The sequence below is a fragment of the Abramis brama genome, assembly GCF_963993115.1.
Source record: "Abramis brama genome assembly, chromosome: 13".
In the NCBI taxonomy this organism is placed as follows: Eukaryota; Metazoa; Chordata; class Actinopteri; order Cypriniformes; family Leuciscidae; genus Abramis; species Abramis brama.
This window is the reverse complement of record NC_139975.1, coordinates 11064942-11090132: the sequence shown is the minus strand read 5'-3', so window position 1 is coordinate 11090132 and position 25191 is coordinate 11064942. Positions and strand designations below refer to the sequence as shown.

General features: G+C 40.5%; 1 protein-coding gene across 1 annotated transcript; it reads right to left on the bottom strand.

Moving 5' to 3' along the window:
• Positions 1-15888: 15888 nt before the first annotated feature.
• Positions 15889-24959, bottom strand: qdpra (quinoid dihydropteridine reductase a). The gene is made up of 7 exons (XM_084133144.1): positions 24773-24959; positions 24483-24575; positions 23284-23380; positions 22626-22766; positions 19961-20069; positions 18057-18140; positions 15889-16474 (listed from the first exon to the last, which is right to left on the bottom strand). The coding sequence occupies exons 1-7, from the start codon at positions 24857-24859 to the stop codon at positions 16372-16374; spliced, it is 714 nt and encodes a 237-aa protein (XP_083989270.1). The 5' UTR covers positions 24860-24959; the 3' UTR covers positions 15889-16371.
• Between the last annotated feature and the right edge of the window lie 232 nt (positions 24960-25191).

Below are 25191 nucleotides of genomic sequence, written 5' to 3'. Positions count from 1 at the left end.
AAGAAGCTGCTCCTGAAAAAAGGATCGGTACCAACTATTCGTGTTCCTGCTGCACCTCCAGAAGAACTGAAGTGAGTGTAACGTTTTATTAATCTTTATATTAATCTTTGCAAATCGCTTGCTGCACGCTTCATGATGAATGCGGCTAAGGTTTACACTCAGGGTACATTACAGCATGTTTTCTATGTACGACGTTCTCAATATAATTCATAATCCCACGTTTATAATGAACAACGCATTATGGTTATTGTGTTATTATTACAAACGGTGTATGCACAGAACAGAGGGGCGGGGTGAGCAAAGCTCATTATCATTTAAAGACACATGCACTTAAACGGCATGCTGAAAACAGAGCTGTTTTTGACCAGGTAAAATGAGTGTTTTCTTACAATACTAATGAGAATTTTTAATTAAAGTATATTACAAACTTTTAATTTAGACCCTAAAGAATCATATTAGCTTGTACAAAAATGGCATTATATGATCCCTTTAATTAAATTTTAACATCAAACGTGATAAGATTACTTTCTAAAACAAAAAAGAAAAGAAATAGTATTTGGGAGAGCACTATGACTTTTATGATTTTATATAATAAAAATACCATTTATTTTCTTATTTAATTATTTGTCCAAGTAAATTGCAGGTGAGGTCTTGACTCCTCAGTATTTAATATTGTTACTTTGTTCACCTCAAATAATTTTCCCATAGAAGTTTCTTCACTGTTACACTTGGTATGGATAAACAAGTTTTCCATATTTCATTGCAGTCTCGCTGCTTCTGTACGCTCAGCACAGGTGCAATTTACGATACACCACCAGTACTCAATTCATAACATCATCATTTATTTATACTGTAAATCTGAATATTTCTAAATGGAGTTTTCTGTGAAAAACAAAAAGGTTAATTGTAGAAAACAATGCTGTTTGTAAAATATAAAAAGAGAGAAAGAAAAAAAAGGACACAGACAGAGGAAGAAAAAAAAAGATTTTCCCGGGTCCTGGATTTGCAATGGCATCCTGTGTTCTTGGATGTGCCGTTGCCAAGGCAACAGTAACTTGGTGACCTCGTTATTTCAGCCTAATCCAGCGCTGAAATTATGGTTGCTCCACCCTTTTGCCTGGCTGCCCTGATAACATAATCATTGCAAATGAGGCACAGGAAGAAGAGGGAGATAGAGGGAGAGGGAGAGAAAGAGAGTGACAGAGTTAGACTGAGATCCAAAGATGAGAAGAGAATGAGAGAGTGAGAAAAAGAGAGGGAACCACAGCACTAACATGCAGAGAATGACTGCATGAGTGAAGGAGTGTTGGTGTGACTGATGAATAAATCAACAGTGAATCAAACCATAACATATAACTACTACTGTAGTTTTTGAATAAAATAACTCTTGAAATTGCTTGGAGACCAACCATTATCTTGTTTCAAACAAGATAATTTGGCCAGCTTGCAAAAAAAGATACCAGAACTGCACTTAAACTGTAATCTGACAATACACTCTCTTTATAATGAGGAACTAACAAGACTGCAAATTCACAATTTACATATCTGACATGCATTCAAAATAACCAGACATTGCAATAAAGTTGAATAGAAGTAAAACCTAAGGCAGTTTTTTTAATAATCTCAGACTGTATTATGACATATTTAAAGAAAAGGGTTTTAACTGGGATCGACTGTTTCTCTGCTCTTAAACACTTTCACCTGAATATACATTTTAAATTCAAATAAATGGCTTAATAATGAATTAAAACGTAAACTGCCATCTAAAGGAGCACATAGAATGATTAAAAATATTTATTTGAAATAAACATGGGAACTAATATGAATCTATGCCTCTTTAATAATTCACCAAATTTGCATATCATTATCTGCATATCTCATTACCTCTGACAGAGACACTTACATATTCAAAAATATCATTAGGCTTATATTCTATTGCATAAATTAGCATGAATAATGCAAGGCTTAACTTTAAACTGCTAGATAAAATTGTGCTGATGATTTAGTTTCTTTTCAGATCATCATATAGTATATATTTGATAAAAAAGTAGAGTGACCCGGGTCAGATGTTTCACAGTAGTGTCGATTGTCATCTGCTTAAGTTAAATTAACTGTCACGCTGTAATATGCTGGTGCACTACAACATTTTTTTTTTTTTTGTAGATGTAAAGATATTTGTATGTGTTGCACATTATTGAAAGCATTCATATCACACACATTAAGGAGGGAAAATGTTAAAATTAACCTTTAAAAAACAAAGTTGGAGCAACTTTACTGAATGTAGCATGCATGGTGCAAAGAATGGCAGAGAACAGAAATATGTCATTGGGCTATACGCACATCTCCACATTATTCATGAGAGGGAACTCTCTCCAACTGACTGGTGAACCAGCGTTCACAATCTGAAACCACTGTCCGTATGATCATTCACATTCTATTTAAACTTTTGTCTCAAACAAACAGAAAATGCTCTCAGAAAGGCCTAATAATTATATAATAAACCATTAAAAAATATACAGAGCAAAAGCCTTGAACAGTTCTGGGATTGACAGTGCTGAGAAAGCAGAGCAGTTTAAAGTTAACGCCCGAAAAATGAAGTTTTTACATTTCTGAATAACTGATAACTATTCTGAAATTCTCAGGCACTGTCTCTACAATATTATCTGAGGACTTCAGTCCATTTATAGCTTGTCACGCTTATAGAGAATCTGTCATTTACTTTGATTGACGCTTGCACATAAAAGGATGTAACAAAGCTATGTAAAACCTTTTATGCATAACTAGTTACAGTATAGAGAATCATTTTTCCAACCACGAGGCACAATAACACACAACTGAAAGTAGCTTGAGAAATTATTGATTTGTTTAAAACTGCTCAGCATGTTGACATTCATGTGGATATTGACTCTGTTTGAAAGAGGTCATGGCAACATTAACATGTTGGAATGTCTTTTTACCGGCCCAATTCATAACATTAATTGAAAATGCTTCTCTGTCTTCTTAAAAAATATCCAATAAAGTTTTTGCCTGTGGTGGTTTTCAACCTCATGTACTCATCTCTCTTTGGTCCAAATATACTGTATTGACAGCAGCACAGTTGAAAATAATGCAGAATGTAGCAGAGACATTCAAAATGTGGGAGCCAAACAGAACAAGAAAAAACTAAGTAAATGAGAGTAAGACAGAGGGAGAGGTAAAAGAAAGACCAGTGAATCTATGAATAACAAAACCAGACATCTTTACTTGTCTACCTAGAGTAGGACATATACCGTAGACATTTATTTATAATTATTACTTTTTTTTATTAATTATTTGACTGAATCTTCTACCACTACCCCTAAAAGAAAACAGGGGTAGTGTGTGTGTATATATATTGTTGTATATATCCCAGCTTATGTTGGAAAAGTTACTTGGGAAAATTAATTAATAACTAGCTACTAATTACTTCAACAGTATTTTGGATTACTGTACTAAGTACTCTACGTGTGTACATATGTGTGTGTGTGTGTGTGCGTGCTAATAAAATTGTTGATTTACACTGGACTACAATCTTTTCTGCATTTAAATATTATACATTTACTTTATTTAAGCATTACTTAATTTTCTGCATATCATTTATAAGGTAAATTATGGATATTGTTGTACATTTTGTGTAATATATTTCTATTGTGACGAAAGTCTAATCGTAGTTTATTAATAACTGACTAGGAGATAAGCAGAGAGGAATACAAGGAGAGAAAGAGTTCAACGTGTTGATTGTTGTGCAGGTTAGCGAAGCTGCTTACTAGTGCCATCTAGAGGTGTCTGAGGTCATGGCAAATACTGCACAGGAGATGAATGTTATATTGTGATTGTTGTAAATTGTGCAACATCAAACAACTCGGTTTACATTTGTGAATAGGATACAAATGCCAAAAATGTGCATGCTAAACATTTGGAAGAGACAATGTTTGTCCTCTATCATTTACTCTGTCCTTTCTCTTTTACCGGTACACACAAACACATAAACACACACACTCACCTTCCAGTGTCCTCACACTCAAGTTACCATGGCTGAACTAACCACTTCCATCTGTAAGCTCTTCATTTATACCGTCACCACGCTCGCCAGACAAAATGGCTTCCACATGGCAATCAGACAGAACAACAACAACTGCAGGGAGAGAAGGAGATTTAGCCAAACAAAATCCAGCACTGCAGAGAGAACCCATCAGCCAGACAAAACAAAACAAAACAAGACAAGATACAAGACAAACCTTGTCTTCAGCACATCCTGATTGAATACAAACCATCTGTTCAAATAAACAGAAAGACAATAAATAAATGAGAGAGGACAAGATATTTTTTTATAGGCCTATTACTGTGGGCTTAGTTTTAACTATACATATATCTGCTAGAACTAATATCTCTTAAAGGAACAGCTGACCTCAAAATATATTTATTTTATTATTTGGTCAATGTTTTTGTAAATCCATATGCTGTTAATTTTGTTCATGAAGCACACACACACACACACACACACACACACACACACAAAAAAAAGTTTTATCTTCATCCAGTCTTTTGCATCAAATTACTATTCTGGTTATGTTTTGCAGCAGTGGTAGCTAAACTAGTGTAGGATGGTGAAGAATGTAGTGTATAATATGAGACCCCCTGCCTGTGTAATTCTGTATCACCTAGAAGAATCTTGTAATCTCATCCCAGATGTTTCTATGTTTATATACGGTATAGAATGTTTAATAGATGTTAAAAAATTATTCATTTAGGCATATAACCTGTTCTCATATGCAGTTCTGATAGGTACGCGTTAAAGGACAAATCCAGTGAAAAATGAACCTAGGGGTAATTAACACATGGTTACCGAGTCGATCGTTCCCTGCGATGCGTTTTCATGAAAATCGAATGTATAGAGTTTTATCTTTAAAAACAGATTAGCTCTTAACACTAGTATATGGGGCACAGAGTAAGTAAAAGTAAATCGCTAGTTAATACCACTAACAAGGCTCAAAATAGCCTCACACTAACACGGTAGCATAATGAGGGTCCCTACATGCAAACCGAAGCATTGAGAACTTTGTAAGTGTACAGACAGTTTAATAAGAAGATACTTTATAAAGACAGTACATTACGCGTTTACAGACAGGCGTCATCTTGGAAAACAGTCTCGACTAGTCGAGTCACGAACGCCGTGCTACGTTAGATTTCACTATGCGTAATTCCTATCGACCAGCTCACTTAGCACGGCGTTCGTGACTCGATTAGTCGAGATGACGCCTGTCTGTAAACGCGTAATGTACTGTCTTTATAAAGTATCTTCTTATTAAACTGTCTGTACACTTACAAAGTTCTCAATGCTTCGGTTTGCATGTAGGGACCCTCATTATGCTACCGTGTTAGTGTGAGGCTATTTTGAGCCTTGTTAGTGGTATTAACTAGCGATTTACTTTTACTTACTCTGTGCCCCATATACTAGCGTTATAAGCTAATCTGTTTTTAAAGATAAAACTCTATACATTCGATTTTCATGAAAACGCATCGCAGGGAACGATCGACTCGGTAACCATGTGTTAATTACCCCTAGGTTCATTTTTCACTGGATTTGTCCTTTAAAGCTACAATATGTAAGATTTTTGTAATAAAATATCCAAAAAATCACTTGCACAGTGTGACATACAGTAAGGAAAATAAGTATTTGAACACCCTGCTATTTTGCAAGTTCTCCCACTTGGAAATCATGGAGGGGTCTGAAATTGTCATCGTAGGTGCATGTCCACTGTGAGAGACATAATCTAAAAAAAAAAATCCAGAAATCACAATATATGATTTTTAAACTATTTATTTGTATGATACAGCTGCAAATAAGTATTTGAACACCTGTCTATCAGCTAGAATTCTGACCCTCAAAGACCTGTTAGTCTGCCTTTAAAATGTCCACCTCCACTCCATTTATTATCCTAAATTAGATGCACCTGTTTGAGGTCGTTAGCTGCATAAAGACACCTGTCCACCCCATACAATCAGTAAGAATCCAACTACTAACATGGCCAAGACCAAAGAGCTGTCCAAAGACACTAGAGACAAAATTGTAAACCTCCACAAGGCTGGAAAGGGCTACGGGGAAATTGCCAAGCAGCTTGGTGAAAAAAGGTCCACTGTTGGAGCAATCATTAGAAAATGGAAGAAGCTAAACATGACTGTCAATCTCCCTCGGACTGGGGCTCCATGCAAGATCTCACCTCGTGGGGTCTCAATGATCCTAAGAAAGGTGAGAAATCAGCCCAGAACTACACGGGAGGAGCTGGTCAATGGCCTGAAAAGAGCTGGGACCACCGTTTCCAAGGTTACTGTTGGTAATACACTAAGACGTCATGGTTTGAAATCATGCATGGCACGGAAGGTTCCCCTGCTTAAACCAGCACATGTCAAGGCCCGTCTTAAGTTTGCCAATGACCATTTGGATGATCCAGAGGAGTCATGGGAGAAAGTCGTGGTCAGATGAGACCAAAATAGAACTTTTTGGTCATAATTCCACTAAACGTGTTTGGAGGAAGAAGAATGATGAGTACCATCCCAAGAACACCATCCCTACTGTGAAGCATGGGGGTGGTAGCATCATGCTTTGGGGGTGTTTTTCTGCACATGGGACAGGGCGACTGCACTGTATTAAGGAGAGGATGACCGGGGCCATGTATTGCGAGATTTTGGGGAACAACCTCCTCCCTCAGTTAGAGCATTGAAGATGGGTCGAGGCTGGGTCTTCCAACATGACAATGACCCGAAGCACACAGCCAGGATAACCAAGGAGTGGCTCTGTAAGAAGCATATCAAGGTTCTGGCGTGGCCTAGCCAGTCTCCAGACCTAAACCCAATAGAGAATCTTTGGAGGGAGCTCAAACTCCGTGTTTCTCAGCGACAGCCCAGAAACCTGACTGATCTAGAGAAGATCTGTGTGGAGGAGTGGGCCAAAATCCCTCCTGCAGTGTGTGCAAACCTGGTGAAAAACTACAGGAAACGTTTGACCTCTGTAATTGCAAACAAAGGCTACTGTACCAAATATTAACATTGATTTTCTCAGGTGCTAAATACTTATTTGCAGCTCTATCATACAAATAAATAGTTAAAAAATCATACATTGTGATTTCTGGATTTTTTTTTTTAGATTATGTCTCTCACAGTGGACATGCACCTACGATGACAATTTCAGACCCCTCCATGATTTCTAAGTGGGAGAACTTGCAAAATAGCAGGGTGTTCAAATACTTATTTTCCTCACTGTATTTCCTGCAGTTGTGTACTTACAATATCCCAAAAGTTCCCAAAGATTTTTAATTTCAGAGAAATTCCAATTTTAAATAATGGCTCGTCCCTGGTCATTGTCACCTGTCAATGACGTAATATCCGCGTTATCCCTGGTTTCTGCTCGTACTGCCATAGTAACCATGGCGACAGACGTGGACAACTGTGCTACGTCTAGCGGCACACTCACGCTGTTGTTGTTTCGTTCAAACATTGTGGATCATGGCAAGCAAACTTTGGGACAAAACGAGGATCAATATCAGCGTGGCGTTTTCGAGATGCCAAGAGCTCCATGTCCGTGACAAACTTCGACTTGACAGAGACGCGCAAATGTAGAGGTGAGCAAATGTACATGAAAATAATCAATGTTATATAGCTCAACAAAATGTTAGAATATGATCAGTATGTTATTTCTAATGTTGATCTAGCTTACTGCTAGTCTCATACAGATAAACTAACACATAGAATAACATTCTAAATAATTCAACAAACTCAAATGCAGTTTAGTGTGATAGACACTTGGTAGACCAAGTGAAACAGCGCTGCATTACCTCACAAGTTTCATTCGTCTAATAAACTGGCCTGTGTGAGTATTATTCAGCACTTGCAGGTAAGTTAGTTCGGCAGAATGAAATGTCCTCATTCCTTTATATCCGCGGGACTCGCGTGTGGTGCTGATATCTGTCTCTCATAAGCAATCGTGACCTGATTCATACCACAGTCAAGTTAAAAACATCAATGTATTCACTCATCCATAAACATTATTAGATCCTTCGGCATGACGGTAAGTTCCATAATTCCGCAAATGCATCATCAACATACGCCTTTGTTATTGTAAGAGGTTAGCGACCCCTAGCGGCGATAAATAAATAAATACATATTGTAGCTTTTTACAGCTAAGGGTCATGAATGATAGGCATTTGTTTACATTTACATTTGTTGTAATGTGTTACCATGTGCCTGTGTGAGTAACGCCATCTCATGTACTGTTCATGTTTTGTAATTTCAGGTAAGAAATAATTTCAAATACATGCACAAACTGTTGTATGAGGTGAAAGAGTAAGGTATAAGTTAAATATGCTGACCAGTTGATAACTGACGAGGTGCTCATAGAAAAGATGAATGAAGCACCTAGCGTTGAGTATGAAAGACAAGCGAAGCTAAGGAAAAACAGCAACAAAGTCACCAAGGTCAGTGAGATAGAAGCTGAACTGGGAACGCTGCAGAAAAACAGCGGTACAGGAGGAGCTCATGCTGATGTCCAAAACACCTCCGCCCAAGTGGTTAGGAGTAAAGTTCGAAAAACAACGTCTTATAGTCAGAAGGACACTGAACTATATGAACTAGTGAAACCATCTGAGGGACAGATGGTTGACTGTCCCTCCACGGTGGAAAGCAAAGAAGGGGTGCAGAGAATGTAAAGAGAATAATGTGGGAGACCAATGCGTGCACTGCTTCAAGTGTGGACAGGCAGGACATCTCTCTATACAGTAGGTTGCAGAGGCCTAAGAAAGACATCAGATCAAATGGAGCATGTGGATTTGGCAGTACAAACTGTGCCACCTCCAAGCCAGGCGGAGGGGAATAGTAACATGGAGGAGCTCCTTCACCAGAGGATTAAACAGCTGGAGGCAACAGAGGCTACCTCACAGCAGATGATGGCCAGCAGGGGGTAGGATTCCACCTACGAAAGTCACCTTTCTTCCCAGTGTCATTTAAAGTTATTGAATCTAATTAGGAAGAAATGCATTATCAACTGCTTCATAGATGGAGTGGCAACCAAAGCATTGTGGGATATGGGATCACAAATATGCCTGATTAATGAGGAATGGAGAGCGAGCCACCTTCCGCACACCACAGTACGCAGCATGGAAGAAATCTTGGGCTGTGGGACGTTGGTAGGAAAAGCAGTTAACCAAATATCAATTCCTTTCATAGGCTAGGTGGAAGTAAAGATTCAGCTGGGAGAAGAGGAGGCACAACAGCCTGAATTACTGGTGCCCATGCTCGTTTCACATGACTCTGGAGTGGCAGCAGAGCCAATTGTCGGCTATAATGTCATTGAACAGCTGCTCAAAATTGGTGTGGAGCACCAACTGCCAGTCAGCTCGGCAACGGTGAACAAAGCTTTTTCACTGGACTGCAAGAAAACCGAAGTGTTAATTCAACTTGTGCAGAACAACAGAAGTGATTCATCAGAAGGGATGGTGAGAGCAGGTCGACTCAGGACAGTGATACCAGCAGGTCACACAAAGTGTGTAAAGTGTAGTGTGCGAACAGTCCCTTTTCCATTGAAACGGGAAGTTGTCTTTGAGCCGACAGAGAGCCGGAGGTGGCCAGATGGACTGATTGTTGCAGAGACCATTATCCAGCAGCAAAAAGGAAGCTGGTCCTGAGTTACTATCCCTGTTACAAATGACAACAGTTATATCACCCTCCCCCCTCGCATGGTGCTTGGGTATTGTCACATGCCTGTCCTGTCTTGTGTAGCACATGTGGTGTTTGTGTTCCTGTCTCTGTTTTGACCCCACCCTCCTTATCTCATTATTGGTTTCATTTGTCCCACCTGTTGTTCCCTCATTACCTGCTTGATTTGTCCCTTTTATAAGTTCCTTTGTGTTTGCAGTCTGTGTCGGATCGTTGTCTTGTACACGTCTCCTGTTCTCCCGTGACCCCTTTAGGTATGTTCGTTTTTGAAGTTGTTGTTTTGTATTTAGTTATGTTTTCCCCCTCGTGGGTTTTGTTTTGTGTTTAGTGTTTCTTTTGTAATAAATATCTTTTTCCCTTTGCATTTGAGTCCTCCCTTTGTTTTCTGTAATTTACGTGACAGAACGATCCGACCATGTCAAGGACTCAGCAAAGGGTCTCTTCCCCAGCCACCGAGCGGGAGAGGAGGCAAAGTTTTGAGGGGACCCGGTTGGTCATATTTCGCGGGACCCCGTGGAGGCCGCAGTAGAGGAGGTGGGCGAGAGGAATTTCAAGACCACTCTCCACTCTGGCCCCTCCTCGACCCAGTTCCGGTGGTCCCAGTTCCGGTGGTTCCGAAACGGAGGAGGAGAGGAAAGAACCCCTCCGTGGCTATGTCGGTGGTCCCTGTTCCGGTGGTCCCTGTTCCAGCGATCCCGAGTCCGGTGGTCCCTGTTCCGGGGGTCCCTGTTCCGGTGGTCCCTGTTCCGGTGGTCCCGAGTCTGGTGGTCCCGAGTCTAGTGGCCCAACCCGAGACTGTTCACGTTCCGTCTGCCCAGTCAGAGACTGTTCAGGTCACATCTGCCCAGCCAGAGATGGTTCAAGCCACGTCTGCCCAGTCGGAGACAGATCGGGAGATGCCCATTCTCATGGACGGGGGGGCACTGATCGGCTATTTAGAGCGTTTAGCTCGGATCCTGGAGACGCCCTTCAAACCTTCAGTGTCTGTTCCTGAGCCGGAGCCAGTGTCTGTTCCTGAGCCGGAGCCAGTGTCTGTGTCTGTTCCAGTTCCTGAGCCGGAGCCAGTGTCTGTGTCTGTTCCAGTTCCTGAGCCGGAGCCAGTGTCTGTTCCTGAGTCTGTGCTTGTGTCTGTTTCTGTGTCTGTTCCTGAGCCGGAGCCGGAGGCGTCTGTTCCTGAGCCCTCAGTGACCGCGTCACTGGCCATTATGACCACAGCCATGTGGTGTGTGTGGGCTACGCACACACTTGGACCGGTGGTGTCTGTTCCTGGGCCGGTGGTGTCTGTTCCTGGGCCGGTGGTGTCTGTTCCTGAACCGGTGGTGCCAGTTCCCGAGCCGGTGGTGCCAGTTCCAGTGCCCGAGCCGGTGGTGTCTGTTCCAGTGCCTGAGCCGGTGGTGCCAGTTCCAGTGCCCGAGCCAGTTCCAGTGCCCGAGCCGGTGGTGCCAGTTCCAGTGCCCGAGCCGGTGGTGCCAGTTCCAGTGCCCGAGCCGGTGGTGCCAGTTCCAGTGCCCGAGCCAGTTCCAGTGCCCGAGCCGGTGGTGCCAGTTCCAGTGTCCGAGCCAGTTCCAGTGCCCGAGCCGGTGGTGCCAGTTCCTGAGCCGGAGCCGGAGGCGTCTGTTCCTGAGCCCTCAGTGACCGCGACACTGGCCATTATGGCCACAGCCATGTGGTGTGTGTGGGCTACGCACACACTTGGACCGGTGGTGTCTGTTCCTGGGCCGGTGGTGTCTGTTCCTGGGCCGGTGGTGTCTGTTCCTGAACCGGTGGTGCCAGTTCCCGAGCCGGTGGTGCCAGTTCCAGTGCCCGAGCCGGTGGTGTCTGTTCCAGTGCCTGAGCCGGTGGTGCCAGTTCCAGTGCCCGAGCCAGTTCCAGTGCCCGAGCCGGTGGTGCCAGTTCCAGTGCCCGAGCAGGTGGTGCGAGTTCCAGTGCCCGAGCCGGTGGTGCCAGTTCCAGTGCCCGAGCAGGTGGTGCGAGTTCCAGTGCCCGAGCCGGTGGTGGGAGTTCCAGTGCCCGAGCCGGTGGTGCCAGTTCCAGTGCCCGAGCCGGTGATGTCTGTTCCTGAGCCGGTGCCTGTTCCCTGGCCGCCCGAGGGAGAGTCTCCGCCCTGGCCGCCCGAGGGAAGGTCTCTGCCCTGGCCGCCCGAGGGAAGGTCTCCACCCTGGCCGCCCGAACTCTTTGGCCCGCCCTGGCCTCCCGACTGTCCATTTCCCCTGCCCTACCCTGTTCTGTCCCTCCCGTCCCGCCCTGTTCTGTCCCTCCCGTCCCGCCCTGGTCTGTCCCTCCCGTCCCTAGTGGAGCGTCTGGTAGCCGCTCCTTAAGGAGGGGGTAATGTCACATGCCTGTCCTGTCTTGTGTAGCACATGTGGTGTTTGTGTTCCTGTCTCTGTTTTGACCCCACCCTCCTTATCTCATTATTGGTTTCATTTGTCCCACCTGTTGTTCCCTCATTACCTGCTTGATTTGTCCCTTTTATAAGTTCCTTTGTGTTTGCAGTCTGTGTCGGATCGTTGTCTTGTACACGTCTCCTGTTCTCCCGTGACCCCTTTTGGTATGTTCGTTTTTGAAGTTGTTGTTTTGTATTTAGTTATGTTTTCCCCCTCGTGGGTTTTGTTTTGTGTTTAGTGTTTCTTTTGTAATAAATATCTTTTTCCCTTTGCATTTGAGTCCTCCCTTTGTTTTCTGTAATTTACGTGACAGGTATGTCCAACAAGTGAAGGCAGTATACCTAGTGGAAGCCAAACCAGCTCAGATATCATCTTCTGAGCAGCTGAATTCTAGTGAAAAGAGAGAGAACAGTTGGAGTAGAAGCAACTAAAGCTCAGGATGACACAGAGGGGTGGGACCCACCAGTGTCTCTGACTCACTTGACACCAGACCAGCAGGTTCAATTGCGGCGAGAAGGGTGTGATGTATTCTCGAAAGACGACGATGATGTAGGCTGTATTCCCTCCTTGCAACTCAAAATCCGGCTGAGTGATTCCACTCCCTGGGGGCTGTACGAGTGGATTAGGATTCCCTTTGGCCTATCTTCAGCTCCAGCAGAGTTTCAGCGTAGCATGGAGGAGTGCCTGACTGGGCTTCGGGGTGAGATTTGTCAGCCTTACCTCAGTGACAATCTGGTCCACAGTCATACATTTGAAGACCACTTGAATGATCTCCGGAAGGTGTTGTATCGCTATCAAAAGCACGGAGTGAAACTGAGAAAGTGTGAAGTGTTCCAAAACACAGTGAAATTTCTTGGGAAGATTGTGTCGAAAGAGGGATTTACCATGGATCCTGCCGAACTAGCACCAGTACAGGCAATGAATGATAGAAGACTATCGACAGTTGGGGAACTGAGGAAAGTCTTGGGGTTCATCTCTTATTATTGAACATATATTCCTAACTTCTCAAGAATTGCCAAGCCCCTGGATGTGTCCACTAAGTATTGCTACCCTGGTTGCTGAATAAATTCAGGAGCACTCAGCATCCCCCGTCAGTGAGTTATCCAAAGAGCAACTGAGGGAAGCCCAGGAAGAAGATTTGGTGCTGGGAAAGGTTCGAGAGTATGTGACAAAGGGCCAGTGGCCAAATCGGAAGGGCCAGCCAGTGCATGAAGACGTCAGGATCATGGCCAGGGAGAAGAACAAGTTGTGTGTACACTACATTACTAAAGTGTGCAGCCTAAAAAGGAAGAGGCCGAACAAATCAACCAGAGCTCCCCTGAACAGTGTGGTAACAACATACCCTTTTTAGATGGTATCTATCGACTTCTTACACCTGGAGAGTTGTAAAGGGGGGTACGAGTATATTCTAGTGGTGATGGACCACTTTATGCGGTTCGCTCAAGCATATGCGTGTACTAACAAGGCTGCCAAAACCGTGGCTGAGAAGATCTTTGGGGACTATGTTCTGAAGTTCGGTTTCCCTACTAAGCTGCACCATGACCAGGGTAAAGAATTTGAGAACAAATTGTTCACACAACTGGAAGGATACTGTGGGATACAGGGTTCACGCACTACCCCATATCATCCTCCTTTAATAGAACGCTACTAGCCATGTTGAGAAACTTGACAGATAAGGCTAAGAGTGACTGGAAAAGCTCCCTGGCAAAAGTAGTCCATGCGTACAACTGTACACGCAACGAGGCGACTGGCTTTGCACCGTATTACTTGCTGTTTGGCAGGAATCCAAGGCTTCCTATTGACATCATATTTGGCCTGCCACCGGGTGACCAAGACCCTTCCCCCAGCGAGTATGCAAAGAAATGGAGGCTCCGTATGGATGATGCTTACAGAATCGCATCCCAAGCAGCACAAGATGAGAGAAGGAGAGCAAAAGGCTACTATGACAGGAAAGTGTATGGAGGGGAATTAGAACCAGGACAGAGAGTGTTGGTGAAAAATTCCACACAAATGGGTGGCCCGGGAAAGTTAAGGTCTTATTGGGAGGATCAAGTAGTATTCACAGTAGTTAAGGGATAGTTATGGTTATAATTTACTGTGGGTAGTGAATTTTTACTTAAACAGCAGTTATGCAAATATAGTATTCACAGGGTGATAGTACAAAGTGTGGGTCTGAATAATGTTAGAGATAAAAAGAATTCCAACCTTTCAGTCCGGACACAGTTCCTGCATAAGTGGCGGAGAAAAGGTAGCATATATGTGCGCGCAATCTACTACTGACTCGTGGCGTCAAATGGAGATATAAGCCATTGGTTACTCTGGAGCAAGATAGTGAAGGTGTCCAGATAAAAGACTGACTCCAATCTAGAACTGTAATAATGTATCTGTTGAAGACATGGGGACTCATCAGGTGGTTCAAAATGTCGGGTCGACATTCAGATTTGTGGGGGAGAGAGTAGGATGGTGAAGAATGTAGTGTATAATATGAGACCACCTGCCTGTATAATTCTGTATCAGCTAGAATAATCTTTATTTTGTTATCTTTAATTGTAATCTCATCCCAGATGTTTCTATCTTTATATACGGTATAGAATGTTTTATAAATGTTAAAAAATTATTCATTTAGGCATATAACCTGTACTCATAGACAATTCTGATAGGTACATGTTAACAGCTAAGGGTCTTGGATGATAGGCATTTGTTTACATTTACATTTGTTGTAATGTGTTACCATGTGCCTGCGTGAGCAACGCCATTTCATGTGCTGTTCATGTTTTGTAATTTCAGGTAAGAAATAATTTCAAATACATGCACAAACTGTTGTAAGAGGTGAAGGAGTAAGGCATAAGTTAAATATGCTGTTACAGCGGTGAATCACTCAATATAGAGTGTTAATCAGATCAATCCGTAATTATATGTGAGAAGGTGTCTTTGATATTGATGCACTCTGTCTTTAAGACGAAAACAGAAATGTGCTTGGTTGTTAATGTCTATATTGTGAAGTTTATGGTGTCAGTTAGACATGAATGGATCAAAGGAAATATTAAAGTTAATCGAGGTGATAGATGCATTTGTTGTAATGTGTTACCATGTGCCTGCATGAGCAACGCCATCTCATGTGCTGTTCATGTTTTGTAATTTCAGTATCAGTGTGAGACAGTAAGAACCTTGATTCCAACTCGCTCTGAAGTTAGTGTTATTACTCGAGTGTGTTACACTAGCAGGCTAATGGTTTTTAAGAGAAGTAAAAGTTTAAGGTAAGAATTTGTTTATCCATTTATAACTTCTGTTATAACATGATATTCCTAATATAACTGAAAAGATATAGGCTAGATAAAAGATTTTCAGACCAAAGAGAACAAAAGATGAACAAAAATTTTAAGTCACATTGTGAAATTTAATTTATTCACTGAAAATTTGTCCCATACTGCAGCTTGTAAATTTCAATTGTGGTTGTGTTCGGTTCTCTGTTGCAATAAACATGATGTGCCAGTTTTAAATATGAGGGGCGGAGAAAATTGGGTCCACAGTCATACATTTGAAGACCACTTGAATGATCTCCGGAAGGTGTTGTATCGCTATCAAAAGCACGGAGTGAAACTGAGAAAGTGCAAAAAATTACAGCATATTAAATTGACATGGGAATAAATTACAGAAATATATATATATTTTTACATCATCTATTCCTGCAAATAATACATTTTAAAAAAATACTTAATGTAAATTATTTATAAAAAATAAAAACTTTTCAAATAATGACATCCATGTTGACAAAATATTGTGTTTATTTGCCTTTATTATGCAAGTATGGTCCATACACATTCAGCAGCAATTCAACACACTGGAGAGGAGATACTTCCGAGAGAAGATACAGCATCCGTACATGATTGCATTTGAACCGGTAATCACATACACTCACAATTACAAACTAAGGCCACTTCTCTGAACAGAAGACTGGAAGTTTCACATACAACAGCGGCACATCTTTTTTTGTCAAGAAGGAAGTCACAAACGTACACTTATCTATATTTTCCATATACAGCACATGTAACTGACTCGACATAAACATGTCGAGTTATTACTTTGTTCATTCCGAGATACTGTACTGTGCATTTCCAATGAGACTGGATAAACGGAAATGCCACATCTCTCATTTCCATCGTTTCGTTTGACCTCTCTTCTCTGCTGCGCAGTATTTTGGTAAACATTTCTCTCCTCCACTCTTTATCTCTTTGTATTTCTCTTTTTCTCTGTTCCCCCTTTACTGGGCCGCAGAGGCCTCGGTTTTCCCCCCAGTCGTCACCAACTGTATGAGGCTGCCTGAGGCTGGCCGGCCTGACCCAGTGGCCCAGCTGTAGAAGGTTCTGGAACAGAGAGAGAAAGAGAGACAGGTGTAAAATGATGGTGGTAAGGATGGATAGTGAGTGAGAGAGAGCGCGAGATAATGAGAACACAGATGGGAGGAGGGAGACGGAGAGAGGAAATTAAGAACCAAATGGCAAGCCTTGTCTACGCTAAAACATTCGGGCGAAACTGTAGACAATTTAATTCATTGTAGCAACTGAAGTAAGACTACATATTAATTGCCACTAACACAAAGACCATTTATACTCCTCCATCTCTCATGTGCTTCTCTAATACAGCCGGGTTTTCTGCGGCTCCTCTGGGATTATGGAGTTGCATCAAATCCTCATCCTAATCTGTGCTGACTGGCAGGAGAGATTTGGCTACACATCAGAGCCAGATATTTGAAAAAAGTGCTAAGGGCCCGTTCACACAGAATACTTTTTTCCATTCCACTGCATGTTTTTCCTATGTTTTTTTTCTCCTTTATCTTCTATGCATTAGATGGATGTGTTTGACAGTTGCGGTCACATCATTTGCAGCATCTTACATATGACACGGCATTCTAAAAACGCGGTACTCAAGTTATAAGTTCAACTTTTAATTTTAAAAAACTCTCTAGACCAGTTTTTTTTTTTTTTTATTTCCACTGCCCTGCATCTCACATTTATTAACCACACAAATGTGTTCTGTGTGAATGGCCCCTATATCTCAAAACAGGTAGATCATTTCTCATTCGTTTTCGTGAAATCTCTCAAGAGGCATTTGTGTTAATATCAATTCCACTGAATATAAATACATGCATTTCTCTAAAAGGTCTGTGCTTGGGTTGATGCTTGACATTATTCACTTAAATTCTGTTGTAATTCAATATTCAAACAGGATGTGTTTGCTTCTAAGAGGCTTTTACAATTGCCTGTGGATTTTTTGGTTAATATTACTGAATCAAATCAAATGTAACATTTGAGGAAGGTTTTTAAGACTTGATTTAAAACATTTCTATCTTATGGGAGTGAGATTCTGTGTTGAAATCAAATCTGGGATAACAATAATTTTAGGTGGATGACATGAGCCCTTCATGAAATAATTCATAACAATGGATTGTGGATTAATAATGTGTATTTCACAATATTCAGATCCCTGAACAACATGAAGCAGACATCAGGCGTCTTTTGGAAGAACATTACTGCCCTCTTTTGGTGAGAAATAGACGCTTTTTAGTTTATCCCATTGTTGGAGACTGTCCTTGCTGCTGTAGAGCCATGGCGTACTGCATTAAATCCAATATGTAGTGGACGCTTCCTTTTTATTTCCCAAACCTGTTTGGCGCAAACAATTGATTCTAAAATTGTCATTACTCCTGTCAATCACAGAGCTGATTGCCTACAATAGATACTAACCCCTAAACCTACACCCTAACCTTAAACTGTCTACGTATTGGATTTAATGCAGTACGTCATTGCACTACAGGCTGCAGCAAGGACATATTGTATTTTTGAGGCTTTTTTTTAATTTTCCAAACAGGTCTAATCTGCGATTTATCACATTATCAGCAAACGTATGAAATCCGGTGCTCGGTGGACATGGGAAAAGTGCACTCACTCTGCGATGTATTCCAGCGATGTCCAGCTCCCAAAATCTGCGTCAGGCATGAATTTTCTGTTCATTGGTGTATCCAAGGTAACCCTGGAGGATGATGTCATAATGTTGTTATCTTGGTGGAAGATGAGACTGTGGAACAGAGCCTGCGGCGATAGCTTAAACTAGCCTGGCCTTTTGAAAACACTCACACCTCATACAGTTAATGCAAACAGACAACAGTCAAATGTGTAGCACGCAGATCTCTAAGAGTACAGATAACAGCAGACGCTCACACACACAGAAACAGAGCATTCATTGATATTATCTATGAACATGGATTAATGAATACTTAAATACAGGCCTTAAAAACAAGCTGATTTACTTCCTTAATGCATGTCCCTGGTGTCATTGAGAATTATTTGTTTGTATACATCATTTCAAAGAAAAAAAGTGTTTTTTTGTAATCATTCAAAATGTAATAAATTTCTCTGGATCTAAAATTGCTTTTAAACATCTTTTTAAAATTTGAATATACTGTTTCACTGTGAGATGTGTCACGTTATGGAAGTGAAATGAGTTTCACATTGACTGATGAGATCACTATTGCACCAATATATACACTCCTGTTCAAAAGTTTGTGGTCAGCAAGTAAAAAAAAAGAGAGAAAGAAATTCATACTTTTATTTATCAATATTTAAAAATAAATATATTTATAAAGATTTCTATTTCAAATAAATGCTGTTATTTTCAAAGAATCCTGAAATAATGTATCATGGCTTCCACAAAAAAATTAAGCAGTGCGACTGTTTTCAGCATTGATAATAATGAGAAATATATGATTTCTGAAGGATCATGCACTTAAAGGACAAATCCAGTGAAAAATGAACCTAGGGGTAATTAACACATGGTTACCGAGTCGATCGTTCCCTGCGATGTGTTTTCATGAAAATCGAATGTATAGAGTTTTATCTTTAAAAACAGATTAGCTCATAGCAGTAGTATATGGGGCACAGAGTAAGTAAAAGTAAATCGCTAGTTAATACCACTAACAAGGCTCAAAATAGCCTCACACTAACACGGTAGCATAATGAGGGTCCCTACATGCAAACCGAAGCATTGAGAACTTTGTAAGTGTACAATAAGAAGATACTTTATAAAGACAGTACATTACGCGTTGACATGCAGGAGCCATCTTGGAAAACAGTCTCGACTAATCGAGCCACGAACGCCGTGCTACGTTAGATTTCACAAACGTAATTCCTATCGACCAGCTATCCTATCGACGGCATTCGTGACTCGATTAGTCGAGACTGTTTTCCAAGATGGCTCCTGCATGTCAACGCGTAATGTACTGTCTTTATAAAGTATCTTCTTATTAAACTGTCTGTACACTTACAAAGTTCTCAATGCTTCGGTTTGCATGTAGGGACCCTCATTATGTTACCGTGTTAGTGTGAGGCTATTTTGAGCCTTGTTAGTGGTATTAACTAGCGATTTACTTTTACTTACTCTGTGCCCCATATACTACTGTTATGAGCTAATCTGTTTTTAAAGATAAAACTCTATACATTCGATTTTCATGAAAACACATCGCAGGGAACGATCGACTCGGTAACCATGTGTTAATTACCCCTAGGTTCATTTTTCACTGGATTTGTCCTTTAAGACTAGAGTAATGATGCTGAAAATTCAGCTTTAAATGAATTAAAATAGAACTGTAATTAAATTAAATTTAGTCAAATAAATGCAGCCTTGGTGAGCATGAGACTTTAAAAATCGTACAGACTGCAAACTTTTGAACGCTACTGTAAAATCTGAGTTAAAAGTAGCCTAAAACACTACTTTAAGCAATGCTCAATATTTTATATTTGTACCGTACTAAAACAGACAGATCAGTGTATATGATGATTGACAGATGCTCTTACGGAAGAATGGCCACAGCTCCAGCTCCAGGAGGAAGACCGCTGTTCTCGCCAGCCAGACTTTTGCACAACTGATGGACTGCAGCCTTGGCCATGCCATACCCAATCATTCCTGCATCCAGAGAGAAATGCAAAGAAGTGAATGGAGAACAGAGCCCTCTTCACATGCTTTGTGCTACAGCTCTCGCTCCATACAGCAGACTATGGGACACAATGCATGCGCTGCGCACTCAGCACTTGAGAGCATGCCAACTACACAATTTGCCTAACTTTGTCTCACAGGCAGCAGCTGTTGCTTTGAGGTTTGGTCAATAATACTTTGGTTGGATGACTCAAGCAGAGAATAAAATGAATTTTGCAATATAAAGCAAGCAAATTGAATTTGATTCCTCCTACACAGTCAGACTATTTTTTTTCTCACCAATAAAGCTCTATGTGCAAAAATACCAGTGTATTTTAAGGGTTCACATCATGAGGAATTAAATTTGATTTCCCAATGTATTTTAACTCAAAACGTCAGTTCAAAAACACCATCTATTGGAAAAAACAGCTAATTTGAACATTTCAAAACCACAAAATGTTAAAATATGACTACCCATATATCACAGTGAGGTAATAATAATAATAGGTAATAATAATAAGGAAGAGATATATGATACAGGGCACCAACACAGAAGTCTTAAAGGCACAGTAAAAAAAGAGTTTAATTGTAAGGTGTCAATGAGAGGGTGAAAATTTAGTTTTTAAAACAGCATTTATGAATTATTTCCCCATTGTCTGTACAAGTGCCACTTTTTTTTCTTATCTTCCGGAGGGAGGGTGGTGGAAAGAAAAAGAGGAATATTGTTTGCAACATATTTTGTACAATAGACATTTTTCAGTAAATACTTTTTTAGCACAAAAAATGTATTACATCATGGATAGATGGATGGATTATAGATTATTAATGGGAATACTCTGGTTGTTGGGAATACTCTCAAAGTAGAGAGCTTGTCTTACCAGCTCCTCCTCTCTAGATGTTTGTTGGCTTGGCATCTGGATTCAATAACCAGCATACTTGCTGTAATAAGGGGGTTAAATCCTACTTTTTTCCAAGAATCAAATTTTTTTCACCCTCAAACCCAAAATGCACGATAGCTGTTCCAATAATAAAAAAAACCCCTTTAAACCCACAGAGCCAATAAGAAAGAGGGGTGGAGAAGCTCCATGTTATATTCTTTCTTTTCAATATTATAGAAAAAAAGAAAAAGAACAAAAAGCGAGAGAGAATTCAGTGTTTTGTGAAAGTTTCAGCCACACTGCATGACCCTTCAAGACTAAATGAACATTACGGGTCACAATTTAATCACATGTTCTGTCTCTCGCTTTGGCTTAAATTCTCTTTGGTATGTCTGATATCCAGACTGAACTTTGGCTTTGAGGTCAGTCAAACCCAGCACACCAGGACTTTGCAGCTATTTCGGCTTTTGAACAGATTTTATGTATTATAAAGCATTTAAAGTCAATGATTAAAAACATCTTTTATAGAATATAACAAAAACAAAATGATAAGATCACCTAAAATTAATTTCAAATGCAACATTACATGTTCTGAGGGTTTGGGGTTGGAGATATGTTTTTTAGTTCCCATGTTATATTTATATTTAATTTTCCATTTTAATTTAAATTGGATATTACTTTTAGGATGTGGTTTCATTCCATTCTTAAGTAATTGAACGTTTTGTTTTTGCATAAATCATTTAATATGTGTAATTACAAAGCATTTTATTTAGCAAAATTGCAAATACAAGTATTTAAACACACAAAAAAATGCAACATTACTTAGTTACTCTTTAGCTACTTAACCAATACTACAGCTGCCATTAGTATCTATCATAACAACTGTCTCACTTTTCAAAACAGCAATCAGAGAACCAGTGTTTCAGCTTGTGGTGTGACTAGCACATGACACTGATCTTGTACGCTTGTAAGAGCTGACAGCCGATTCAGAAATGTTCACCAGACCTTGCTCCTGTCTCTTTGAACAAGGTACATCAAAACGCTCCAACTAGAGGTTCCCTTCATGTTATATCAAAGCAGTGTTCATCGCTGCAGGGCATTTCCTGTCGAAATCAGTTCTGTGTGGTTAAGGAATTCAAACTCCTAAACACAGTCCACATGTGTTCCCATCTCCAAAAAACCTGCTGACTCATTTACCCTCCCAGGCCTCTCAGCCAATCAGAGCATTCTGCTGATGTTGGAGGTTTTGAATAGGCTGGAGGCGACCTCTGTTGTGTGCTTTATTGAGTTTTGTCACTAAAGGAATGAACCTAACATTTCACATCTGGGGCACTGAAACGATTTGGGATGTGAGGCAATATGTAAAACTAATCAAGTACAATGGATGTGACAGCCAATTCAAAACTATATACACTTCCAATGGCAGTGAAAAATCCTTGGTGTTATAAATGAATGCTATTACTGACTTCACCCACCTAAGGGAAAACCTCATGAAGACTGAAGCGTCTTCCTACATAAACAATATTATTTAGCCACTTTGGGGTATAAATGTACCTTTACACAATAAACATCCAATTTTGAAGTATCCTCAGGTAAACCTGTGCTGAAAACACATTTATAAGATGGGTTACACATCTCAGGAGTGTAAGGATGGATGTTACTAGTGTACCTGGAGTGCCATCCAGTGATGCCTTTGCTCCAGAGAGAGTCAGCAGGCCTCCTGGCTTCAGATGGAGCGATGCAAGATGACTGGAAATGGTTGAGGTCCAGACACTCTGTTTCCACATCATATCAGTGTTCTTGTACAAGTCTAAAATGAGTAAGAGAGAGAGAGAGAGAGAAAAAGATACTACTCCAGCAAAATCAATTAAATCATGAACCGACTGAAATTTACTATTAAAAAACAAAACAAATTAGGAGAAGTTAAAAGTAACTTAAATGCCTTCCAAATATCTATGTACTGTACTGTACAATCTATGTACAGTATCTTTATTAACTTTCTGTGAGTTGTGTGATACAGTATGTTAGTATCTACACCCTCTTTGGAACACGACTGTCAGTCATTCATAAAATTTAAAAAATCCCCTTTCTGTTTCATGCTCATTTATTCATTTTTAGCTAATTTGATAATGTTTTCAGCAACCAATAAAAGTGCAGTACTCTCAGCTATGTTTAACACATTTCTTCCATGTTTAACAGAATTCCACAGAAAATGTAACAAATAAATAAATGTGAATACATTAATACATTTAATGAAATAAAAAGAAGTACTATAAATAAATAAAGCATGCAAAAGCTGTCTGGGATGACAAATAAGGTGCGCTCACCTTTTGAGCTGCAATTTCCTCCAGCCCATCCTCCAGCCACACAAACAATGGCATCGACCTTGTGTTCCCCCAGCACTGTGGCTACATCAGACGTCACCTGCATCAAAGACCATACTCTACTAGGTTCTGGCTCAATAGCAAGTGCTTACAATTTAGTGGAAAGTAACAACAGTGCAAACTTAATGAAGAAGGATTTTTCACACTACACTACTGTACAAGGCCCATTTTAACCCTGCATGATACACACTCGTAATATTTAAACGGTCATGAAACCCCATAACTATATATTTTTTTTTTTAGATGAGAAGAGATATATACATCACTGAAAACACTAAAAACACTCATATATTTGATTAAAGTCAGCATGATATGGAAGTTGCGCTAGTCTTTCCTTCCCTATTGTGATGCATATGCGAATGAAAAAGCTTCTCAAACAAGAAAAAATGTATGGCAGGAGTTGATTTTGTCCATCAAGAATTGATTGGATCATTGTGGTATTGTTATTGAGAAGAGATGTCATGTCAGTGAAAGATGGAGGGGAAGTTATTTTGATTAAAGATTACGAGTAAACATGAATAAAAAACAAAATGATGACGTGCACAGAAAATAATTTATAATTAATAATGCAATATTTCATAAAAAATTAAGAATTATCAGTTTTGATTTCAGGTTATGATTCAGAGCTGATAGAATGTTATGGCGAGTTTTTCAAAAACAGACAATCTATCATAATCTTTCTCAGTAAATACTAAATTAAATATTCCTGTGCTTTGCACAGTCCCAGAAACTTTCATGTTATCTCCAAGGAAAACAGTGCACAACATCGGAGGTGAACCCATTATCTGGAGTGATGAGGTTGAAGGTTTATAATGGCCCAGGGTTAACAGTTTCAAGAATGAAAGTGCAATAGTGTTACAAGACCACAGAATGAGGGACACAATGCTGTGCCATAAAGAGGACAGCTCCAACGGTGTGCCATTTAACTGACACTATTATTAACAGCAAGTCAATGGCAGACACAATAAGGCCGATAATGAGAAAAGATTGCTTGTCCAGAACACTGGGGATGTCATGGCAAGGCAGGAAATTACTTTGGCAGTGTAAATCGAAAGTAGATGACAGCATGACAGTCCATTTAATAAGCCCAATGTGCTGACAGACACAAGCACATGTGACGTCAAGACATTGGCTCCACCCACCTGAGCGGCTTGATCGGTGAATGACTCGCAGAGCTTCACCAGGACGTTTGCGTTCGCTTCTTCATTCGCTACTATGTCAATACTGGCAACCCACTTTAATATAAAAGAAACACGTTATAGCTAAGAAACAAGTTGACAATGCATGCTATTAAAATAAGTAGCCTATGCAAGTATAATAATGCAAAATCCCTATTACAGTCGCATCAACAGGTGTCAGTTTGAGCACACGCACCAACTCACAGTGACTCGGCTCCTATATAGAATCAAAATAAAGAATCGTTTCCACTCACCCAGCCTTTCGACCTAAAATAATTCACACACGCCGAGCCGAGAGCTCCTTTTCCTCCGTAAACAAGGACACGGTTCGCTGCAGCCATGGCTTTTCTTCGCTGTGTGAGACGCTTCAGCAAAGATGATGAGTATCCTCTCAGCGCAGAGGGAGAGAGGGTGGGATACACACGCGCTTGTGTAGCGGTTAATGATTGGTTCAAACCGGTGTTCCGCCCTAAACTCCACAGTAAATGCAAGCCATCTTTAAAAAAGATGAGGCTTAAACTCGGTAAAGTAAAGAAAATAAAGACTGTTTGTTGATTAATATCAACTCACATGAGAAAATCAGTATATTCTTTGACTTAGGCCTAATTTAATATTTCAGGGTGGATATTTTTTTAAAGTAAATTTCTTGATACGTAGCCTATATTACACTAAA

Excerpts from the sequence above, each read along its gene's own strand:
- qdpra (XM_084133144.1), bottom strand. The coding sequence starts at position 24,859 with ATGGCTGCAGCGAACCGTGTCCTTGTTTACGGAGGAAAAGGAGCTCTC. Across the intron at positions 24,576-24,772 it reads ATTTTAGGTCGAAAGGCTGG|TGGGTTGCCAGTATTGACAT; the intron begins GTGAGTGGAAAC and ends TTTATATTAAAG. Across the intron at positions 18,141-19,960 it reads GGAGCTGTGGCCATTCTTCC|GGTTACCTTGGATACACCAA; the intron begins GTAAGAGCATCT and ends ATCATCCTCCAG.